Genomic DNA, 15917 nt, shown 5'->3' with positions numbered 1-15917 from the left:
TATTTATTGACTTCGGGGTGGTATGTACACCCTGGAGTTTGTACCTGCTTGGCTTTTCCTGGTACGGGAGCCCAAGAAATCAATCACTCCCTGGACAAGCAGAGGCTCCTTGGAATCCCTCTTTTGCACCCCCTGCAAGAAAAGCTTGAGGGCCTCAGGGAAATCTCATCGGAAGAATCGGAGGGCGTAGCTCAGCCTGCCACACACCAGGATGCCGCTGAAGGCCAGTTGCCTCCTTCTTCTCTCCTGCCTCTTGCTCTGCTCAGCAGATCAATATCAGCTGGAGGCAGAGAGAATCATGAACACGACTCCTGTCATAGATGGGTAAGACCATCCTTCCTTCCTGTGCCTTCTGGGGAAGGGCTGTAGCTTAGTGGGAGAGCACCTGATTTGCAAGGAGAAGGCCTCCAGACAGGACTGGGGAAAGGTCCCTGCCTAAAACTCTGGAAAGCTGCTGCCAGTGGAGATGGGCAAATATGCCAATGTTGGGTTTTACCCATTTCTAATTTTTCCAGTCTTAAATTTGGCCCCCCACATTTCCATATCAGTTTGCAATTTTTAAAAAAATGCCTGCATGAAAATATTCCCTAATATAATGTGATTTGCGTGTAATTTTTCAGTCATTTATACACTGATATGCACAATTCACCTGTGTATATGCATTTTTTTATACACCTTACTTGGCTGGAGACTTGCAGTGCAAAATTTGGAGACGTGCAAATTTCAAAGGAAGTCTGTGTTTCAGTTCCCATATTGTTTCAGAAAGTGCAAACTGGGAAAGTTCATATTTAAATGTGAACTGAATCCAACTTCTCCCCCATCCCTAGCTGCCAGTCATACTGAACTAGATGGGCCAATGCTCTGACTCAGTAGAAGACAATTTCTTATGGTCCTAATTGGGGATCAAGGCAGACTCAGGATGCGGCCAGATGGGTCACTGGGCGCCCCAGGCAAAGCATCCCTGAGATGGGCCTTTTCAGGCTGCCTTTGAACCACTGTGGGTTCCTCCAGAGATCGTCAGCAGTGGTGGGATTTTCTCTGGGGTCCCAAGCCTCTTCCTCCCAAGAAGTCTCTCCAGGGTCTGGTCGAGATGGGATCCTGACAACAACCCTCTTAGTACTTTCAAGGATCCTTCAAAACCATACAGAAGGGCTGGCTTCTCCAGAAACAGATCTTGTTGGGACAATATGAATCCTGCTGAAGAAAGGATAAAGAAGGTGCCTGATCTGGGCAGGGTTTTCCAGAAGGGAATGCTCCCCACATTCTCAGGTCACAGAGCTAGCTTTCGAGAAGCTGTTCACCAAGTTAATCATTAGTAGGCCAATGACTGGGTTGCTGCTGCTGGTGTCATCCATGCCCAGTGGCCTCTCTGGAATTAGGACATTAATGCTGGCTGGCCTTGGATGAAGGCACGGCTCTTGTCTCACTGCCAAGTGAAGTCCTGGTGTAGAAGGAAGGAGTGGGTGTTGGCACATCTCAGCGGCCTCTGCATCTTGCTTTTGGTTCCAAAAATTCTGTCACAGAGGGCAGAGTGCCAATGAGCATGGAGCTATTGGCAGACTGCCTCTGTGCATATGCAGAATACCTATGCTTTCTTGAAAAGATTCACTCTCGGTTTTAAAGAAACAGTCCTACCAGCACTATGCTTGTCTAGACAAATTCATGGAGGATAAAGTTATCAAGGCATATAGCCACAAAGTCTAAGTTCTTCATCCACTGTCAGAGACAGTATGCCTGCCAGTTGTTGGGACTCACAAGTGGGCAGAGTGCTCTTGCGCTCAGGTTCTGCTTGCAGGCTTCCCGTTGGGGCATCTGGTTGCCCACTGTGAGAACAGGATGCCGGACTAGATGGGCCTCTTTTGCCCTGATCCAGCTACAGGGCTGTTATGTGCTGCTCTTATCTCACAAGGACCAAAGGCTGAAAGGCTCTTGCTGTGGGCTGCAGTGATTGCTAGGAGCCAGGTGCGGGCCGTGCATTCCCCTCTGGTAACCCAAGAACCCTTTTGTGGTGGGGAACAGCTGCATGTCTGCAGTGTTTGGGGGAAGGGCCCTACAGTCCTGGAGACAGTTGGAAGAAGGGCCATATCCAGCTCAGAAGGCACGAGAGCACCAGAAGGAGCCTGTTTGATGCTGCAGAGCCCAAACAGTAATGCCACAATTGACAGGGAAGCAGGTAACAAGGTGGGTTCCTGGGTTTTGCATGCAATGCAGAAAGACAGACAACTCACTGAGTAGCACCAGTGATATGGACAGCGGTTGAGACCCCGATGGAGTTTGTTTATTTAAGGTATTCATATACCGCTTAATTACTGACGTTTCTTAATGTTGTACATAAAAATTATTCTTCACAATGCATTCCACAATCTAGCTTGCTTTCCCAACAAAGGTAGCCCTGACTCCATCCCATGTCATGGGTCCTACTTATTTGATTATTTATTTAAAGGCATCAATAAAAGGCTTAATATTTTTTAAATGTCTAAGCGGCTGTGTACAAAATTTAAAAAGCAATATTAACGAGACAAAGCATAGAACCAATAAAACAGCAATATACAAAAGCATGTACAACAGATAAAACAGGAATTATGAGGGCCAATCACATAACACAAGGCCTGGACCTACGGGTCAGGGAAAGCCTGGAGGAACAGACAAGTCTCTGCAGAGGTCTGAAGCAAATGGCAAATGATGGTCAGTGCCTCATGTAGAGCAGAAGCAGAGCTTGGAAAAGTTACTTTTTTTGAACTACAACTCCCATCAGCCCAATCCAGTGGCCATGTTGGCTGGGGCTGATGGGAGTTGTAGTTCAAAAAAAGTAACTTTTCCAAGCTCGCAGAGGGAAGGGGCAACAGCAAGAAAAAGAAGACTTGCAGGCTTCTCCCAAGAGGCAATTGGTTGGCTGCTCTGAGAATGGGATGCTGAACTACATGGACCTTTGGCCTGATCTAGCAGGGCGTTTCATAAGCCCATGTTTGTGCAATCCAGAATCTGCTTACGCTTTGGCAGCAGTTCAAAAAAGCTAGGGTTGGCTACAAAGGCAATGCAGTCACAGCTGTGCCAGACCCTGCATGGCATGAAAGCAGCACACACACTCTTCATACATTTAAAGTACATATATTGATTGATTGATTGATTGATTGATTACGGTCAAAGACCAGCAGAGACCAAAGTACAAAATATAAAACATCATAAGAAGTTAGTGCAAAAAAACTGTATAAAAAGTTAGTACAATAGACTGTATACTGACACATGGTCAATCTAAAACCAAGCTATAAGCTATAACAGTCGTTGGTTGGCACGTTTTTTGGTATTTAATGGCTGCGTCACAAAAGCTCGCGACCTTAGTTGTAACTAAAGGATTTTTATCAGCTAGAAGATATTGTACGTAGAAAACGGCATCTCTACCTGGGAATTTCTGCAGTATGGGGGTAATTAATCAGCATCAGAGGTCATGATAAAGAGAACATTCTAATAAAATGTGGCTCATGGTCTCTACTGCGCCAACATCGCATGAGCAGTAACGTTCTGCGAATGGGATTTTTTGGTATCTGTCCTCTAAAAGTGCCGATGGTAGGGCATTGTGCACACAAAGCTCTGCCCTGCAATAGGCCATGTAGTATACAAAGCTCTGCACTCCCAACAAAGAATGGGAGCGGGCATAGGAAGAACAGCCAGGGGACTGCAACTTCTGCCCCCAAAATATGTTGCCTGAGGCAGTCACCTCACTTTGCCTAATGATTGGGCTGGCCTCATATAAAAACTAACTTCTGCAACTGGACAGTCAACAGCCTTTTCAACTTTGAAAACAGCTCTACACGTACAGTCTCAGCCAGGAAAAAAAGAAATGAAGCTGCAGTCATTATGTATGACTTATTGCCCCCTTTTTGTCTCTAAGTATCAGTGGGGAGGAGAGCCTGGCTGGGAGTCCAGAGTCTGTGAGTTCAAATCCCCACTCGTGTCTCCTGGACGTCAAGGGCCAGCTAAAGATCACCCCCACAGTGAGTGGCTCAGGGGCTATGTGCCCTGCCACCTGTGCAGCCATGGGCAAGCTACATAGTCCCAAGGAGCCCAGTTGCCCCCCAGCTGGCAGTTGCGGACAAGGAAGGGGCTGGCTTGTGCAGCTGTGGCAAGCTGAGCAGGCCCTAGCCAGCTGGGGAGGACTAGCCTCAGAGGGAGGCAATGGGAAACCCCCTCTGAATACCACTTACCATGAAATCCCTATTCATAGGGACACCATAAATCGGGATCGACTTGAAGGCAGTCCATTTCCATTTAAGTATCATCTACCCTCAAAATATTAAGGAAGCTGTGCAGTTCTGTCTTCCAGGCTGTTCCTCCTCCACAACCCTTTGCCAAAACAGGACTGGCCTTACTTTCAACTGTCTAGCTATTTTGTAATCTGAAAATATTTACAGCACAATCCTATGTATGTTTGTTTACTTGGGAGCAAGTCCCACTGTGTTTAATGGGGCTTACTCTCTAGTAAATATTTGTAGGATATTTTTAGGGGAATGCACTCCCCAGTTTTCTCTGCAGTCTGAAGAGGTGTAAGTCTTCAAGTGGCTTTTTAAACACACACACACCGAGCATGAGAAAACACCATTTCTACAGGAGGAAGACAAAGGAAGACAAATCATTAACGGGATTCCTTTGACCCAACAAGGTCATGGGAATTGACCTGGCAAGCCACAATGGAACAAAACTAGGGAAAGGGAACATACAATAGATCTCTTTGTCTTCAGTAGCATTTTTAAGAGATGACCTTGAATGTGCGAAGCAGCCCAGAGGGCCATTTCACACATGCTAGGGTTGCCAGGCTCAGGGCCTGAGAATGATTTCTATATGTTTAAGAGAAGAGAAAATTCAGCCAAGTGCAGGTTTTCTTGCAACCCTGTAATGGGAAAAACTGCAAGGTGGAATTCTGCCTTCCCCTTGCACAACTTTTAAGGATACAGAAGACCTCTTGGGGGCTGGGCCTACTCCTCTTTTAAAGCCATCCAACTGCTTCTTGTGGTAGCAAATTCCATAGTTTCACTATATGCTGTGCAATTTAGTTGCAGGAGAAGGGATGATGTTTATTCTGGTGGATTACGTTTGATATGTGCATTTTCTGTTTACCTCTGTTATGTAAGTTCTACCTCTGACAGTTCAGTCATTCATATATGTCTACCCAATGAGTTCAATGGGACTTACTCCCAGGTAAATATGTACAGGATTAAGTTACCTCTACCATTGACAAAAAAAATTTACAAAGGGAACCAGTAAAGTCCTAAAGTTTGCATTTTTCTTTGATGATAGGGGATTGCCATATTGATAAAAATGTGTTTTAGTTGAAAGGGGTGCATGCCTTCAAGTGCTGTAATAGAACGCCTGTTCAGTGCTGGTGCAACGTAATTACTGTAAAAAGACATTCCTTGTCTGACCTGTGCTTTGAGCAAAGATGAGACAACAGAAATGTATTGTAAAAGCAGCATTCCAAGTGTAAAATTTGATTTTGAGTGAAAAGGTATACGTGTGTTGAGGTATCACCATTGCACTCAATCTTCCAAGCCCTTGCCTGTATAGCATAGGGCAACAAATACACAGATTCCTAAAATCTGCCAAGCACGTGGCTGATTGCTGAGTCTCTGGCTCCTGGTTTCTCTTAGAACATCACCAGGGAGAGAATCAGCTTGGAGAGCAACAATTAGTCAATGTTCTTGACTGGCCAGCATACTCTTGAGCAAGAAATTGTACACAGGCATCTTGGCCAAGGAATACTTGAATTAAACCACAGCTCATAATGAAGCATCTTTCCAAACGGTCCAAGCAGATCTTATCAAAGTCAAGGTCTAAGGTTCAATGGTTTCCCACGAATTGTCTCACAGCCCATTCCCATGCATGCTTGATTGGAAGTAAATTCCATTAAGGCTGTGTATGCATTACTGGCTTAAAATGCAGCTAGGTAGTTTTTTGCTCCATTTGGATGGAAGCTGTGATGGGCAGGCAGGCAGGGAACACATCAGAATGGAGCATTTCATAAGAAACAACAGGATAGATACAGATTGTGGCTAACATTGTGTGTACATCACTTTCCAAAGTAGTGGTGAGAGCACACTCCATTCAGAGTAAACGGGAGTGTGTACACAGAATGAGTTTAATGGGATTTACTCAGGGCCGGTGCCAGCAGGCGGCCAGATTGGGCCCTGGCTAAGGGCCCCTGAGGGACCCCTCATTAGGGTGGAATGGTGACGTTCCCGCTTGGCAATCGGTGGCAGCATCAGGTTGTAGGACTCAGTGACCCAACCCTGCCATGGATCTCAAAGTGGGAGCTCCCATGGACACCCACCCCCCAATACAGGCAGGATGGGGCTTAAATAAGTTTGCTCGCCCCACCTGTCACTTCAGTGTGTCAGCATGAATAACTTACATGCTCTGCGTGCAGGTCTGCCATCACCCAAGATGGCAGGGGGCAGCCCTAAAGTAATGCTGTACAAGAGCATGCTGTATAAGAGTATGTACACTGACCAGCAGCTGCTATCCAGGGTTTAAGGCAGGAGTCTCTGCCTGGAGATGATGGCGATTGAACCTGGGGTCTTCTTTACCACCAAGCTATGGACTTTTCCAGGGACCAATGCTGGTCAGAAAAGTAGGAGTTCACATGCCTTGAATAGCCGATATATGAACATATGGGATATAAACACCCTGCAACTGCTGCCGCCTCTTTTCCATGGTAGCATGTTAGGCATCAGACATGCAATTCTGCTGTGAGAAGCAGAAGCTCTCGCTATCCCCACCTAGAGACAACAGGCCACCATAGAGCAAAGCAACGCCATGCAGTGGCCCCACTCTTCATGAAATTTTATCCTCTCCTGTTCTAGGCACAACGACTTGCCTTGGCAGTTGCTAAAGAAATTCAACAATCAGCTGTCCTTGGAGTCTGCAAACCTGACCCACCTGCAAGACACTCACACTAACATCCAGAAGCTGCGTCTTGGACATGTGGGAGCACAGGTACAAAAAGTGTGGAAGAGGCAGACACCAATATGCATAGGAAAACAGAATAGGCGAAGAGCGCAAGCTTCTGCTATGCAGACATTTTGCAAGCTTCCAAACCCCACATGTTCTTTTTCAGAGAAAAATATTCTCAGGGTTATAGCCACCAATAGTCTACTCAGAGGAGACCCATTGAAATTGGTGAACCTAAGTGAATCCTATCAATCAGTTTTAGTGGGTCTACTCTAAGTAGGAATAACATTGGAGACAACCCTCAATGATTAAATTAAAATTAGGTACAGTTTTTGTTATGTGTTCAGGCTGTTTTCCAGCTGTTTGTGTGTGCTGAGACAGACCCATGCCAGGTATGCTTTAACTCTGATCTCTGCATTGAGCAGGGGGTTGTACTAGATAGCCTCATAGCCTCTTCCAACTCTACTATTCTGTGATTCTACAGAACGGCTCTCTCTCCCCAGCAGTTAGAATGTTTATTGATATTCCATGGCATATTCCAGCAGCTCACTCCATGGTTGTGAAGGAAGAGTAAAAGAGGCGGCTTTCATTACCCTTTTGCTTTCCTCCCTTCTTGCTCAGTTCTGGGCAGCCTATGTGCCCTGTGATACCCAGAACAAAGATGCTGTCAAGCGAACCCTGGAGCAGATTGATGTCATCCACCGCATGTGCCACCAATACCCAGATGACTTTGAGTGTGTCACGGACAGTGCAGGTAAGGGAGGGAGACGGCACCATTGGGAGAGCTGCAACTAGGCTGGGGATGGGTAGCCCAGGGCAAGAGCCCATTTATTTGACCTGAACGACAACTATTCAGCATAGGGGAAGACCTTTGCCAAAGGCCAAGGAGACTGGCTGGTACCCCATGATGGAGCAAGGAGGATGGGAGGGCTGTTGGATTAAATTCTGTACAGGCTACCTTTCACAGGTGCCACTTCTTCCATGGTTGTGCTGTAGCTGTGGGAGAAGCAGCCCTGGCCAAAATTCTCCCTACTCTCGAGGAGACTGGAGTTCTGTTGGATCCCACAGCGGGTGAGTGGGGCTCTTGGTGATATAAGGACTGATTTAGAATGATTCCACCTCCCACAGCTCTCCTGCTCTGCCCCTGCCCCGGCTGTATTCAGGCGGCACTTTATTCCATCCTTCCCACATTTTCTTACCTGTCTTGTGCTATCTTCCACATGACGTAAAACCCACTTCTGGAAATCTAGCACAGGTTTAGCACTCATTTTGGCTTGAATTGTTTCCAGGGGAAAAAAATCCGTTTGCAACCCTGGAAACCTGGAATGCCAGGGGAGTTTTGTGTTGAAAGTTTTTCCATGGTTTTCACAGATCACGCTCCCATGATGAAATTTTGGGTGGTATTTGGGCACACCGTGCAGTGAGTCATGGGGGAGCAGAAGCGTGCATGTGTGGAAAGAGCAGGGGAGTGGCGACTTGTCTGATGACGCCCTCTGGTGTGAATAATATTTTGTGCGACATAGTGCCGTATTGGTCAAAAAGCCACAGTTCCATAATGCAACAGCTACTGCAGGGTGAAAAGGAACGTTAGAAATCGGGACAGACACACTAGCATTATAACCAGTAAAACTAACGCCATAAAGCCCATGTCTGAATGCAGCCTCTATTTCCCCACACCTTGCTTGGTCCTAGAGGCCCATTGGAGATGCTTCCCTTACAGGTATCCAGAATGCTTTCCGCAGCAGAAGGGTGGCTAGTCTGATTGGTGTGGAGGGCGGCCACTCCATTGACAGCAGCCTGGCTGTCCTGCGCACCTTCTACCAGCTGGGGGTGCGCTACATGACCCTCACCCACAGCTGCAACACACCCTGGTAAGTCCCGGGGGGGGGGCTTGCTTTGTGCTGCTTTTCACCAGAGCTTAGCCCTGGAGGCTGCTTTGAATACCACGACTCAGCTTAGAAACTTTGGACAAGTGCATCTGAGCATGCACAGAGTGAAATTCCCTTGCTACTGAATAAACATCTGAAATGTCTGTGTCAGAAGGCAAATTCTGAGCCCCAACTCATTTCACTTCAGCAGGACTGGTCACGCCTTGGACTAAGGGAAAGGAAAGCATCTGCTAGTCTTTGAGAGAAGAGAGTCATTATCAATTATTAATTGAGGGCTCCTGCTGGGAGGAAGGGAGGGATATAAATCTAATAATAAATAAATAATAGTTGTCGTTGGCGTTAGCATGTTGTTAGCGTTAGCATTTTTATCCTGCAATTCAGCAGAAAGAGGCTCCCAAAGCAGCTTACAAAGATCAATGATAAGGCAGTCCCTTCCCTCAGAGTCACAATCTAAGAGACATGGCACAAAAGGAAAAGGGACTGGGCGGGCTGAGGAAAAAGCAGGCTCAGGCACTAGTTCTTTGGGCAGGTGTGAGCAAAGGGAGCCCGAATGTCTAAGAATCACCTGGAAATTCACCTACAGCCCCCTCCTCTATGTTGCGGGGATGCAAAAGGACCTGCTGCTCTTTTGTCCACCTCATGTGATGTCCATTTCCTTCGGCAGGGCTGATAACTGGCTGGTGGACACTGATGAGGAGGAGGCAGTTCACAATGGCTTGACTGGATTTGGGAAGGTGAGTGGAAGCTCTCTGGAGAGTTTGGATGAAGATGTCACCCTTTTGGAGACCTGTAAGCGTCATATATACGACATTTACTGGTCTCCAAAAGGTGGCATTTCATGCTAGAAGAGGAGAAAAAGATCCACAGCTTCACACGACACAGGGATAGAGGCAGCTGCCTTATGCCATGTCAAACCATTCGGCTCAGTATTTTCCACACTGTCTGGCAGCAGCTGCCCAGGGACTTCAGACAGGAGTCTGCTGGGGATTGGACTTGGGACCTTCTACACGCAGAGTGGATGCTCTGCCCCTGAGCTGCTGCCCTTCCCTTTTGCACAGGCTCAACTCGAAACGTGACCATTGCATGAGCACCTGCCATACTTTAGCAAGCCGCCTCGTAGCCTAACCAGAAGCAAGACGGTGGGCATATTGCAAGGGATTTATTGCAAGCAGTGTCGCACCCGCACCAGACATGGAAAACATGTGGCTTCCCCCAAAGGATCCTGGGAACTGTAGTTTGTTGAGGATGTTGGGAACTGGAGCTCTGGGGATGGCCCATAGTTCCGTGGTAGAGCATCCGCCTTGCATGCAGAAGGTCCCAGGTTCAATCCCCACTGGCATCTCCAGGTAGGGCTGGGAAAGACTCCTTGTCTGCAAACCCTGGAGAGCTACTGCCTGTCAAGGTAGACAGCCCTGAGCTAGCTGATGACCCAACGGCCTGACTCGGTATAAAGTGGCTTCCTATGTTCTGTGAGAGGCAAACTACCCAGGATTCTTTGGGGGACATAATGTGCATTAATGTGGATGTGTTTATCTCTTAGTAAGAGAGAGTTTGAGGGGCTTCTCCTCGCATAGTTCCTAAAGAGACCCACTGACTCCTCTGCACACAAATGATCTCCTCCCTCCCCCCCTTGCTCTGTTTTTTCTCCCCTGCAGCGCCTGATCAGGGAGATGAACCGGCTGGGAATTATGGTCGACTTGGCTCACGTCTCTGTGAAGACGATGAAGGATGCTTTGAGTATCTCCAGAGCGCCCGTGATATTCAGCCACTCCTCAGCCTACGCAATCTGCAAAAACCGGCGCAACGTGCCAGACGATGTCCTCAGCCAAGTGGTGAGCAAGACTGTGGCGTGTGTTGTGAGGCAGCCTGTGCCAGCCTGGCGCCCTCTACATGTTTTGGACTACAACTACAACTCTCATCAGCTCCTGCCCAAAGAACTAGTACCTGAGCCTGCTTTTTTCCTCCTCCCTTCCAGTCTCATTTCCTTTTGTGCCATGTCTCTTACACAGCACAGTGCTGGCTGGGGCTGATGGTCGTTGCAGTCCGAAACATCTGGGGGTCACCAGGTTAACACACAGTGTTGTAAAGGGACCTTGTGCCTGAGACATGAGCAGGGAGAGACTGGAAGATGTGAGGCAGCTGCCAAAGAGAGAACAGGAGCAGGAGCAAGCAATTATATGATGCCCAGCAATTGTCCCCTGGGATGTATCTTCAACATTAGTAACAAACATTCTCTGAGTGGCTCAGAATAAAAGTGGTGGTGGTTGTTTCTCAAGGGGGGGACCTACAAGATGAAATCACAAGGCCATAAAATCCTAATGCAGCATAAAGCCAGCAGTATTTGCTACTGATCTGGCAACTTTTCAACCACCCCAATCCTTTCCCATCGTGGTGGGTGAGATAGCAGGCAACTTTATATTTGCATATATGCAAATGAATATTTATGTTGTTCCAGTTCATTTCAAAGGTTTGCATCCCACACCTCTGAAGTGCAAAAGTTCCCTAGGTGCCCTGGGTGCAAACGGTTAGCATGGGGGGGGACACACACAAAATTGTCAGATTCAGCGGCTGCTGGGGGCTCCATGTCAGCTGGGCAGTGGAATCCACTCCAGGTTTTAGTCTGGTCTTCAGCACCTTGGACAGCTCCTTTAAAGTTCAGACTAAAACCTGGAGCAGATTCCACTGCCCTGCTGACATGGAGTCACCAGCCACTCCTCCTCAGATGCTTCTCCAGCCTCCACTGGAGATTCTGGTAGTGCAAAGCAAATGTAGATGGATCAGTTTAGGTTGGTAGAAGAAGCTTTTGATTTTTATCAGCTGAGTTTCCATACCACCACAGAGGCCGGTCGGTCATTTGGGTGCGAGTTGGAGAGAAGGATGGGAGACAGAGCCGTCCTAGAGCCAAGAAAGGGGCGGGCTCCAACTCTGATCAACAGAAAAGAAAGAACTGCTTTGTTTTAGAGTGTGGTGGGCAGACATTAGGTGGGGATCTTCTGCTAGATCTCTAGGGCAGGAGCAGGGAACTTTTTACAGCCCATAGGCCACATTCCCTCATGGTGAACCTTCTAGGGGCTGCATGCCGGTGGTGAGTGGGGCTAGAGACAAAAAGCTGGTGAAGCAATTGATGTGGCTCTTAATATCCTTACAGTGTGCTACATGGCAGCCATAGAAGAGCCAGAGGCTTCTCTAAATATTCACACACAAACGCACCCATCATCCATCCTGTCAATGAACAGGTATTATCACAATCCAGCCAGGCAAAAGCCCTCAGGGAAGGCATGGGCCAGGGCCAGTGAGGGGTGTGGCCTGGGGAAGCATCATCATCATCATCATCATATCCTGCGCCTTCCTCTAAAGGAGCCCAGGGCAGCAAACATATCAGTACTAAAACTAGGGAGAGTCCCAACACACACAGAGAGAACTGGAGGCCCACATTCACATTCAGCCCTCAGGTCTGAGGTTTCACTCCCCTGCTCTAGATCGGAAGTAGATCGGCAAGGATCACCTGCTTGGACGGGCTGAACAATAGCAGCAGCAAAGTGGCACATGCCCTACTGCCTTATTATGCCACTGGAATGAAGAAAGCCTGGGGTAACTAGGAGTGGGTTTTATATAGGAGGACTGGGCTCCATTAGGGTAAAATTCATGAATTCTGAGCCCAGGAATTACTTTTGGTGCTCAGAAGTAATTCCTGGACTCAGATTTACTGCATTCTAAGTGCTTGCCTTTTGCACTTGGCTCTGGTTGGAGAATCTTGGGGTTCTTGTAAAAAAACAAAAAACAAAGTAGATCCCACAAGCCTCCGGTCTGCCCATGCCTGTCTTAGGGGGCTTCTTCTTCTCAGGAACCTGCTTGCTCTGAAATGGCTCCCTTGTCCCTCCCCACAGAAAGAGACCCACAGCCTCGTGATGGTGAACTTCTATAATGACTACGTGTCCTGTAGCTCCAAAGCCAACATTTCTCAGGTGGCAGGTGAGGTGGGGGGAGGACATCTGAGGAGGCGGGAAAGGAAGAATCAACTAATTGGGGGGGGTCTCATTAACCTTCCAGTCTTCTTACCCGCAGAACACATGGACTACATAAAGAGAATTGCTGGAGCAGAGGCTGTTGGCTTTGGAGGAGATTACGATGGCGTTTCCAGGTATCAGAGGGAAGATGCACGGCTGCATGTGTCAGAGACGTTCTTAAATCCTGCCAGTCAGAGCCGGGCCTGACCGTAGTAAATGCTCATGCCTCACCCCCCAGAGTTTACCTGACTGCTTGGAGAGTGTAGGTGGCTGCCTGCTGGTATCTCCACACTGGTGATTCTTCGCAGGTGTATTCCGCAACATGTCATTGGTGCAATAAGAGTGCATTAGAGGTGGATTTATACTGGCCAGTGAACACATCATTCCTCTTTATTAGTTGTTCTGCAATACTTCCCCAATGTTACTGCATTATTACCTCCTGGAGGGGCACTCTTGTGTTACAGCGCAACAAAAGTAAGGGGGGGGGGAAACCAGAATATTTGTGGTATGAAAAGTTACAAGATTTCAGCAGGAACTTATGGGACATGCACTGACTGGAAAACAAGCAGTATGTTCACTTGATTTTCTAGGTGTAAACAGTGTTGAAAGAGGGGTTGTGTATATACACCCCAGTGCCATCGTGAGCACAAATCATAATTATGCACAATAACAAGGATGTCTGGAGGGGCCCTAGAGCAGCATTATCTCCCAGCTTTATATCCCTGTCCAGCCTCTTAGATGGGGCACTGCTGAGTGTACTATTTATTTATTTATTTTATTTATTAAATTTATTAGTCGCCCATCTGGCTGGCTGTCCAGCCAGTCTGGGTGATGTACAAAATAAAAACACACAAATACATTAAAACATTAAAAATCTCAGCAATAATATTACATGCCCTAAAGGGGCCATAACTTGTACTAGACACTGGGCTTTTAGTGTTGCAGCTGCAGTGCTCTGGAATCACTTGCCAGCTGAAATGAGACAGGTGTCTAGTGTCTTGGATCTTTACTAAACTACCAAAGACAGTTCTGTTTTAGAAGGGTGAAGGGTGACCCAGTCATTTTATGGAGTATTAATTGTAAAACTGTAGCGATGGTTTTACTGTTTTAGAATCTGTATCTTTGTATTTTATCTCATTTTCTATTATTATGCACCGCTTTGATAGCTTTGGCTGTGAAGCAGTTTATAAATCAGGAAAGAAAAATAAGGAGGCTTCAGACTAACACAGAGCCTGGAGTGGCTGCAGGCCCATTCTGTGGTTGTGCAGCTCCATAAAAACTGACTCAGAGATACAACCTAAGAGTCAGGGGACTCCCAGAGATTTGGGCTTCTTGCACTCTGGCCAAAGGTATACAGCTAATCAAGAAGCCAGAGTGATCAAGGAGTGGCTCTGGCTCCTGAGCTGTCCCATCCGGGTGCAACACCATCTCGGGGCTTTCAAGCAGCTGGGGTGAAAAGAGGATATTTGTTGGGTGGGGGAAGACTCTGACTCTCATTCCCTGGATTTGTCTTGGCGCTTTTTGGCCTGCACAGAGTCCCACTCGGCTTGGAAGACGTCTCCAAATACCCAGACTTGGTTGCAGAGCTGCTGAGGAGAAAGTGGACGGAGCAGGACGTCAGAGGAGCCCTGGCCAACAATCTCCTGCGGGTCTTCCAGAAAGTGGAGGAGGTGAGGGCTCTGTCTGCAGAAGGCTTTGTGGGTGGGCAGGGGTCATGGAGAGCCTCGGCGGGTGCTCTTGCAATGCTCTTGCTATTCCCCTCGCTGCCTCCTGGCCCAGTCTCCTCCATCAGTCTGCACCAACCCTCTGCCCAAGACGCATGCACGCACACACAAATTCTACATACAGTAGTCAGCCAGAGTGGCAACTGACTCTTCAGTCCTGGCAAGGAGACATTGTCCCTGAGGGCAGAAAGACCACTTCGGCAGCATAATGCAGCTCTGTTCCTCCAACACTTCGCCCTTGCTCCCCATCAGCCAGCATCTGTTGCCTGAAGCAGGTGGCTCACTCTGCCCAATAGTAGGGCTGGCCCTGAGCTCTTGCCACTTACACGGCACGCTGGGGATGCTCCCCTTCAGGGCCTCACAACTCTGCCTGTGACTCGGTTAAATAGATTTACAAAGGAAGGGTCGCGTGGCTAAGTGGCACCGTACGTGTTTTGGTTCAATCCCTGGCACCTTCAGATAAGGCTGGGAGAGGTCCCTGCCTGAAATCCAGGAGAGGTGCTGCCAGTCAGAGTTGACAGTACTGAGCTAGATGGACCAGGGGTCTGACTCAGCGTAAGGCAGCTTTCTATGTATGCAAGCCCAGGTCATTTCTATATCATTTTTTGGTAGGAGGGCCTGCAGCTCAGTGGTAGAGCAACTGCTTTGCATGCACAAGGTCTCGTGGTGAATCCCCAGCAGCCTGTGTAGTTCTGAGGAAGAGCCCTCTCTGCAATCCTGGACAGCTGCTTCCAGACAATACGGAGCTGGACCAGTGGTCTGACCCTGTACCAGGCAGCGTCCTCTGATCTAACTGGGCCTTCTCCTCTACAGGTGCGGGACATGATGGCTCCCGAAGACATCACTCCCGACGATGTGCCTATTGCATTTCAGGACCTGGAGGGCACATGCCGAACGCGCTATGGGTACCCTGACAATGGGGAACGTCTCCAACTGCTGCCTGCTGTCCTCGCACTCTCTGTCCTCCTCAAGTTGCTCTTGTAGAAGCCCCGACACCTCCTGCCTCGATGACCTCTTGGAATCCTACCAGGCAACTGAAAGTTCGCCCTGGAGATTGGGCTCTTGCTGCACCCCGCCTACCACTCCCAGAAGCCTTTGTAAATTCAACTCAAATATCAATGGGAGCATTTCCAGCTTCTCTTCCCTGCCTGGCAGCTTTGCCCCCCGGTTACCCCACTCCAGGGAACTGGAGAGCCATGGGACATGTCTCCCCACGCCCATCAAACTCTCTGCAGCCAATCAGTCCCCACAGACTTGCAAGAGCATGCAAGGCAGACTCTGCTCTTCCCCTTAGGACTCTGGTCCCTCTGCAGGCTTCCGATAGGCACCTACAGTTGCTGCTCAGTGGAAGAGCA

The 15917-nt window shown here is 48.2% G+C and overlaps 1 protein-coding gene across 1 annotated transcript; it reads left to right on the top strand.

Moving 5' to 3' along the window:
* The first annotated feature begins 211 nt into the window (after positions 1-211).
* Positions 212-15830, top strand: DPEP1 (dipeptidase 1). The gene is made up of 10 exons (XM_061594689.1): positions 212-324; positions 6855-6987; positions 7564-7696; positions 8663-8813; positions 9496-9565; positions 10487-10663; positions 12719-12803; positions 12897-12972; positions 14373-14508; positions 15376-15830. The coding sequence occupies exons 1-10, from the start codon at positions 212-214 to the stop codon at positions 15544-15546; spliced, it is 1245 nt and encodes a 414-aa protein (XP_061450673.1). The 3' UTR covers positions 15547-15830.
* Positions 15831-15917: the final 87 nt, after the last annotated feature.

Source organism: Rhineura floridana, chromosome 13 (genome assembly GCF_030035675.1).
Source record: "Rhineura floridana isolate rRhiFlo1 chromosome 13, rRhiFlo1.hap2, whole genome shotgun sequence".
In the NCBI taxonomy this organism is placed as follows: Eukaryota; Metazoa; Chordata; class Lepidosauria; order Squamata; family Rhineuridae; genus Rhineura; species Rhineura floridana.
This window is presented reverse-complemented; position numbering and strand designations above follow the sequence as displayed.

Bases quoted from the DNA above. Each gene is read 5' to 3' on its own strand.
- DPEP1 (XM_061594689.1), top strand. From the start codon at position 212: ATGCCGCTGAAGGCCAGTTGCCTCCTTCTTCTCTCCTGCCTCTTGCTC. The intron at 10,664-12,718 runs GTGAGCAAGACT...CCCTCCCCACAG, and splicing joins ACGATGTCCTCAGCCAAGTG to AAAGAGACCCACAGCCTCGT. The intron at 12,973-14,372 runs GTATCAGAGGGA...TGGCCTGCACAG, and splicing joins GATTACGATGGCGTTTCCAG to AGTCCCACTCGGCTTGGAAG.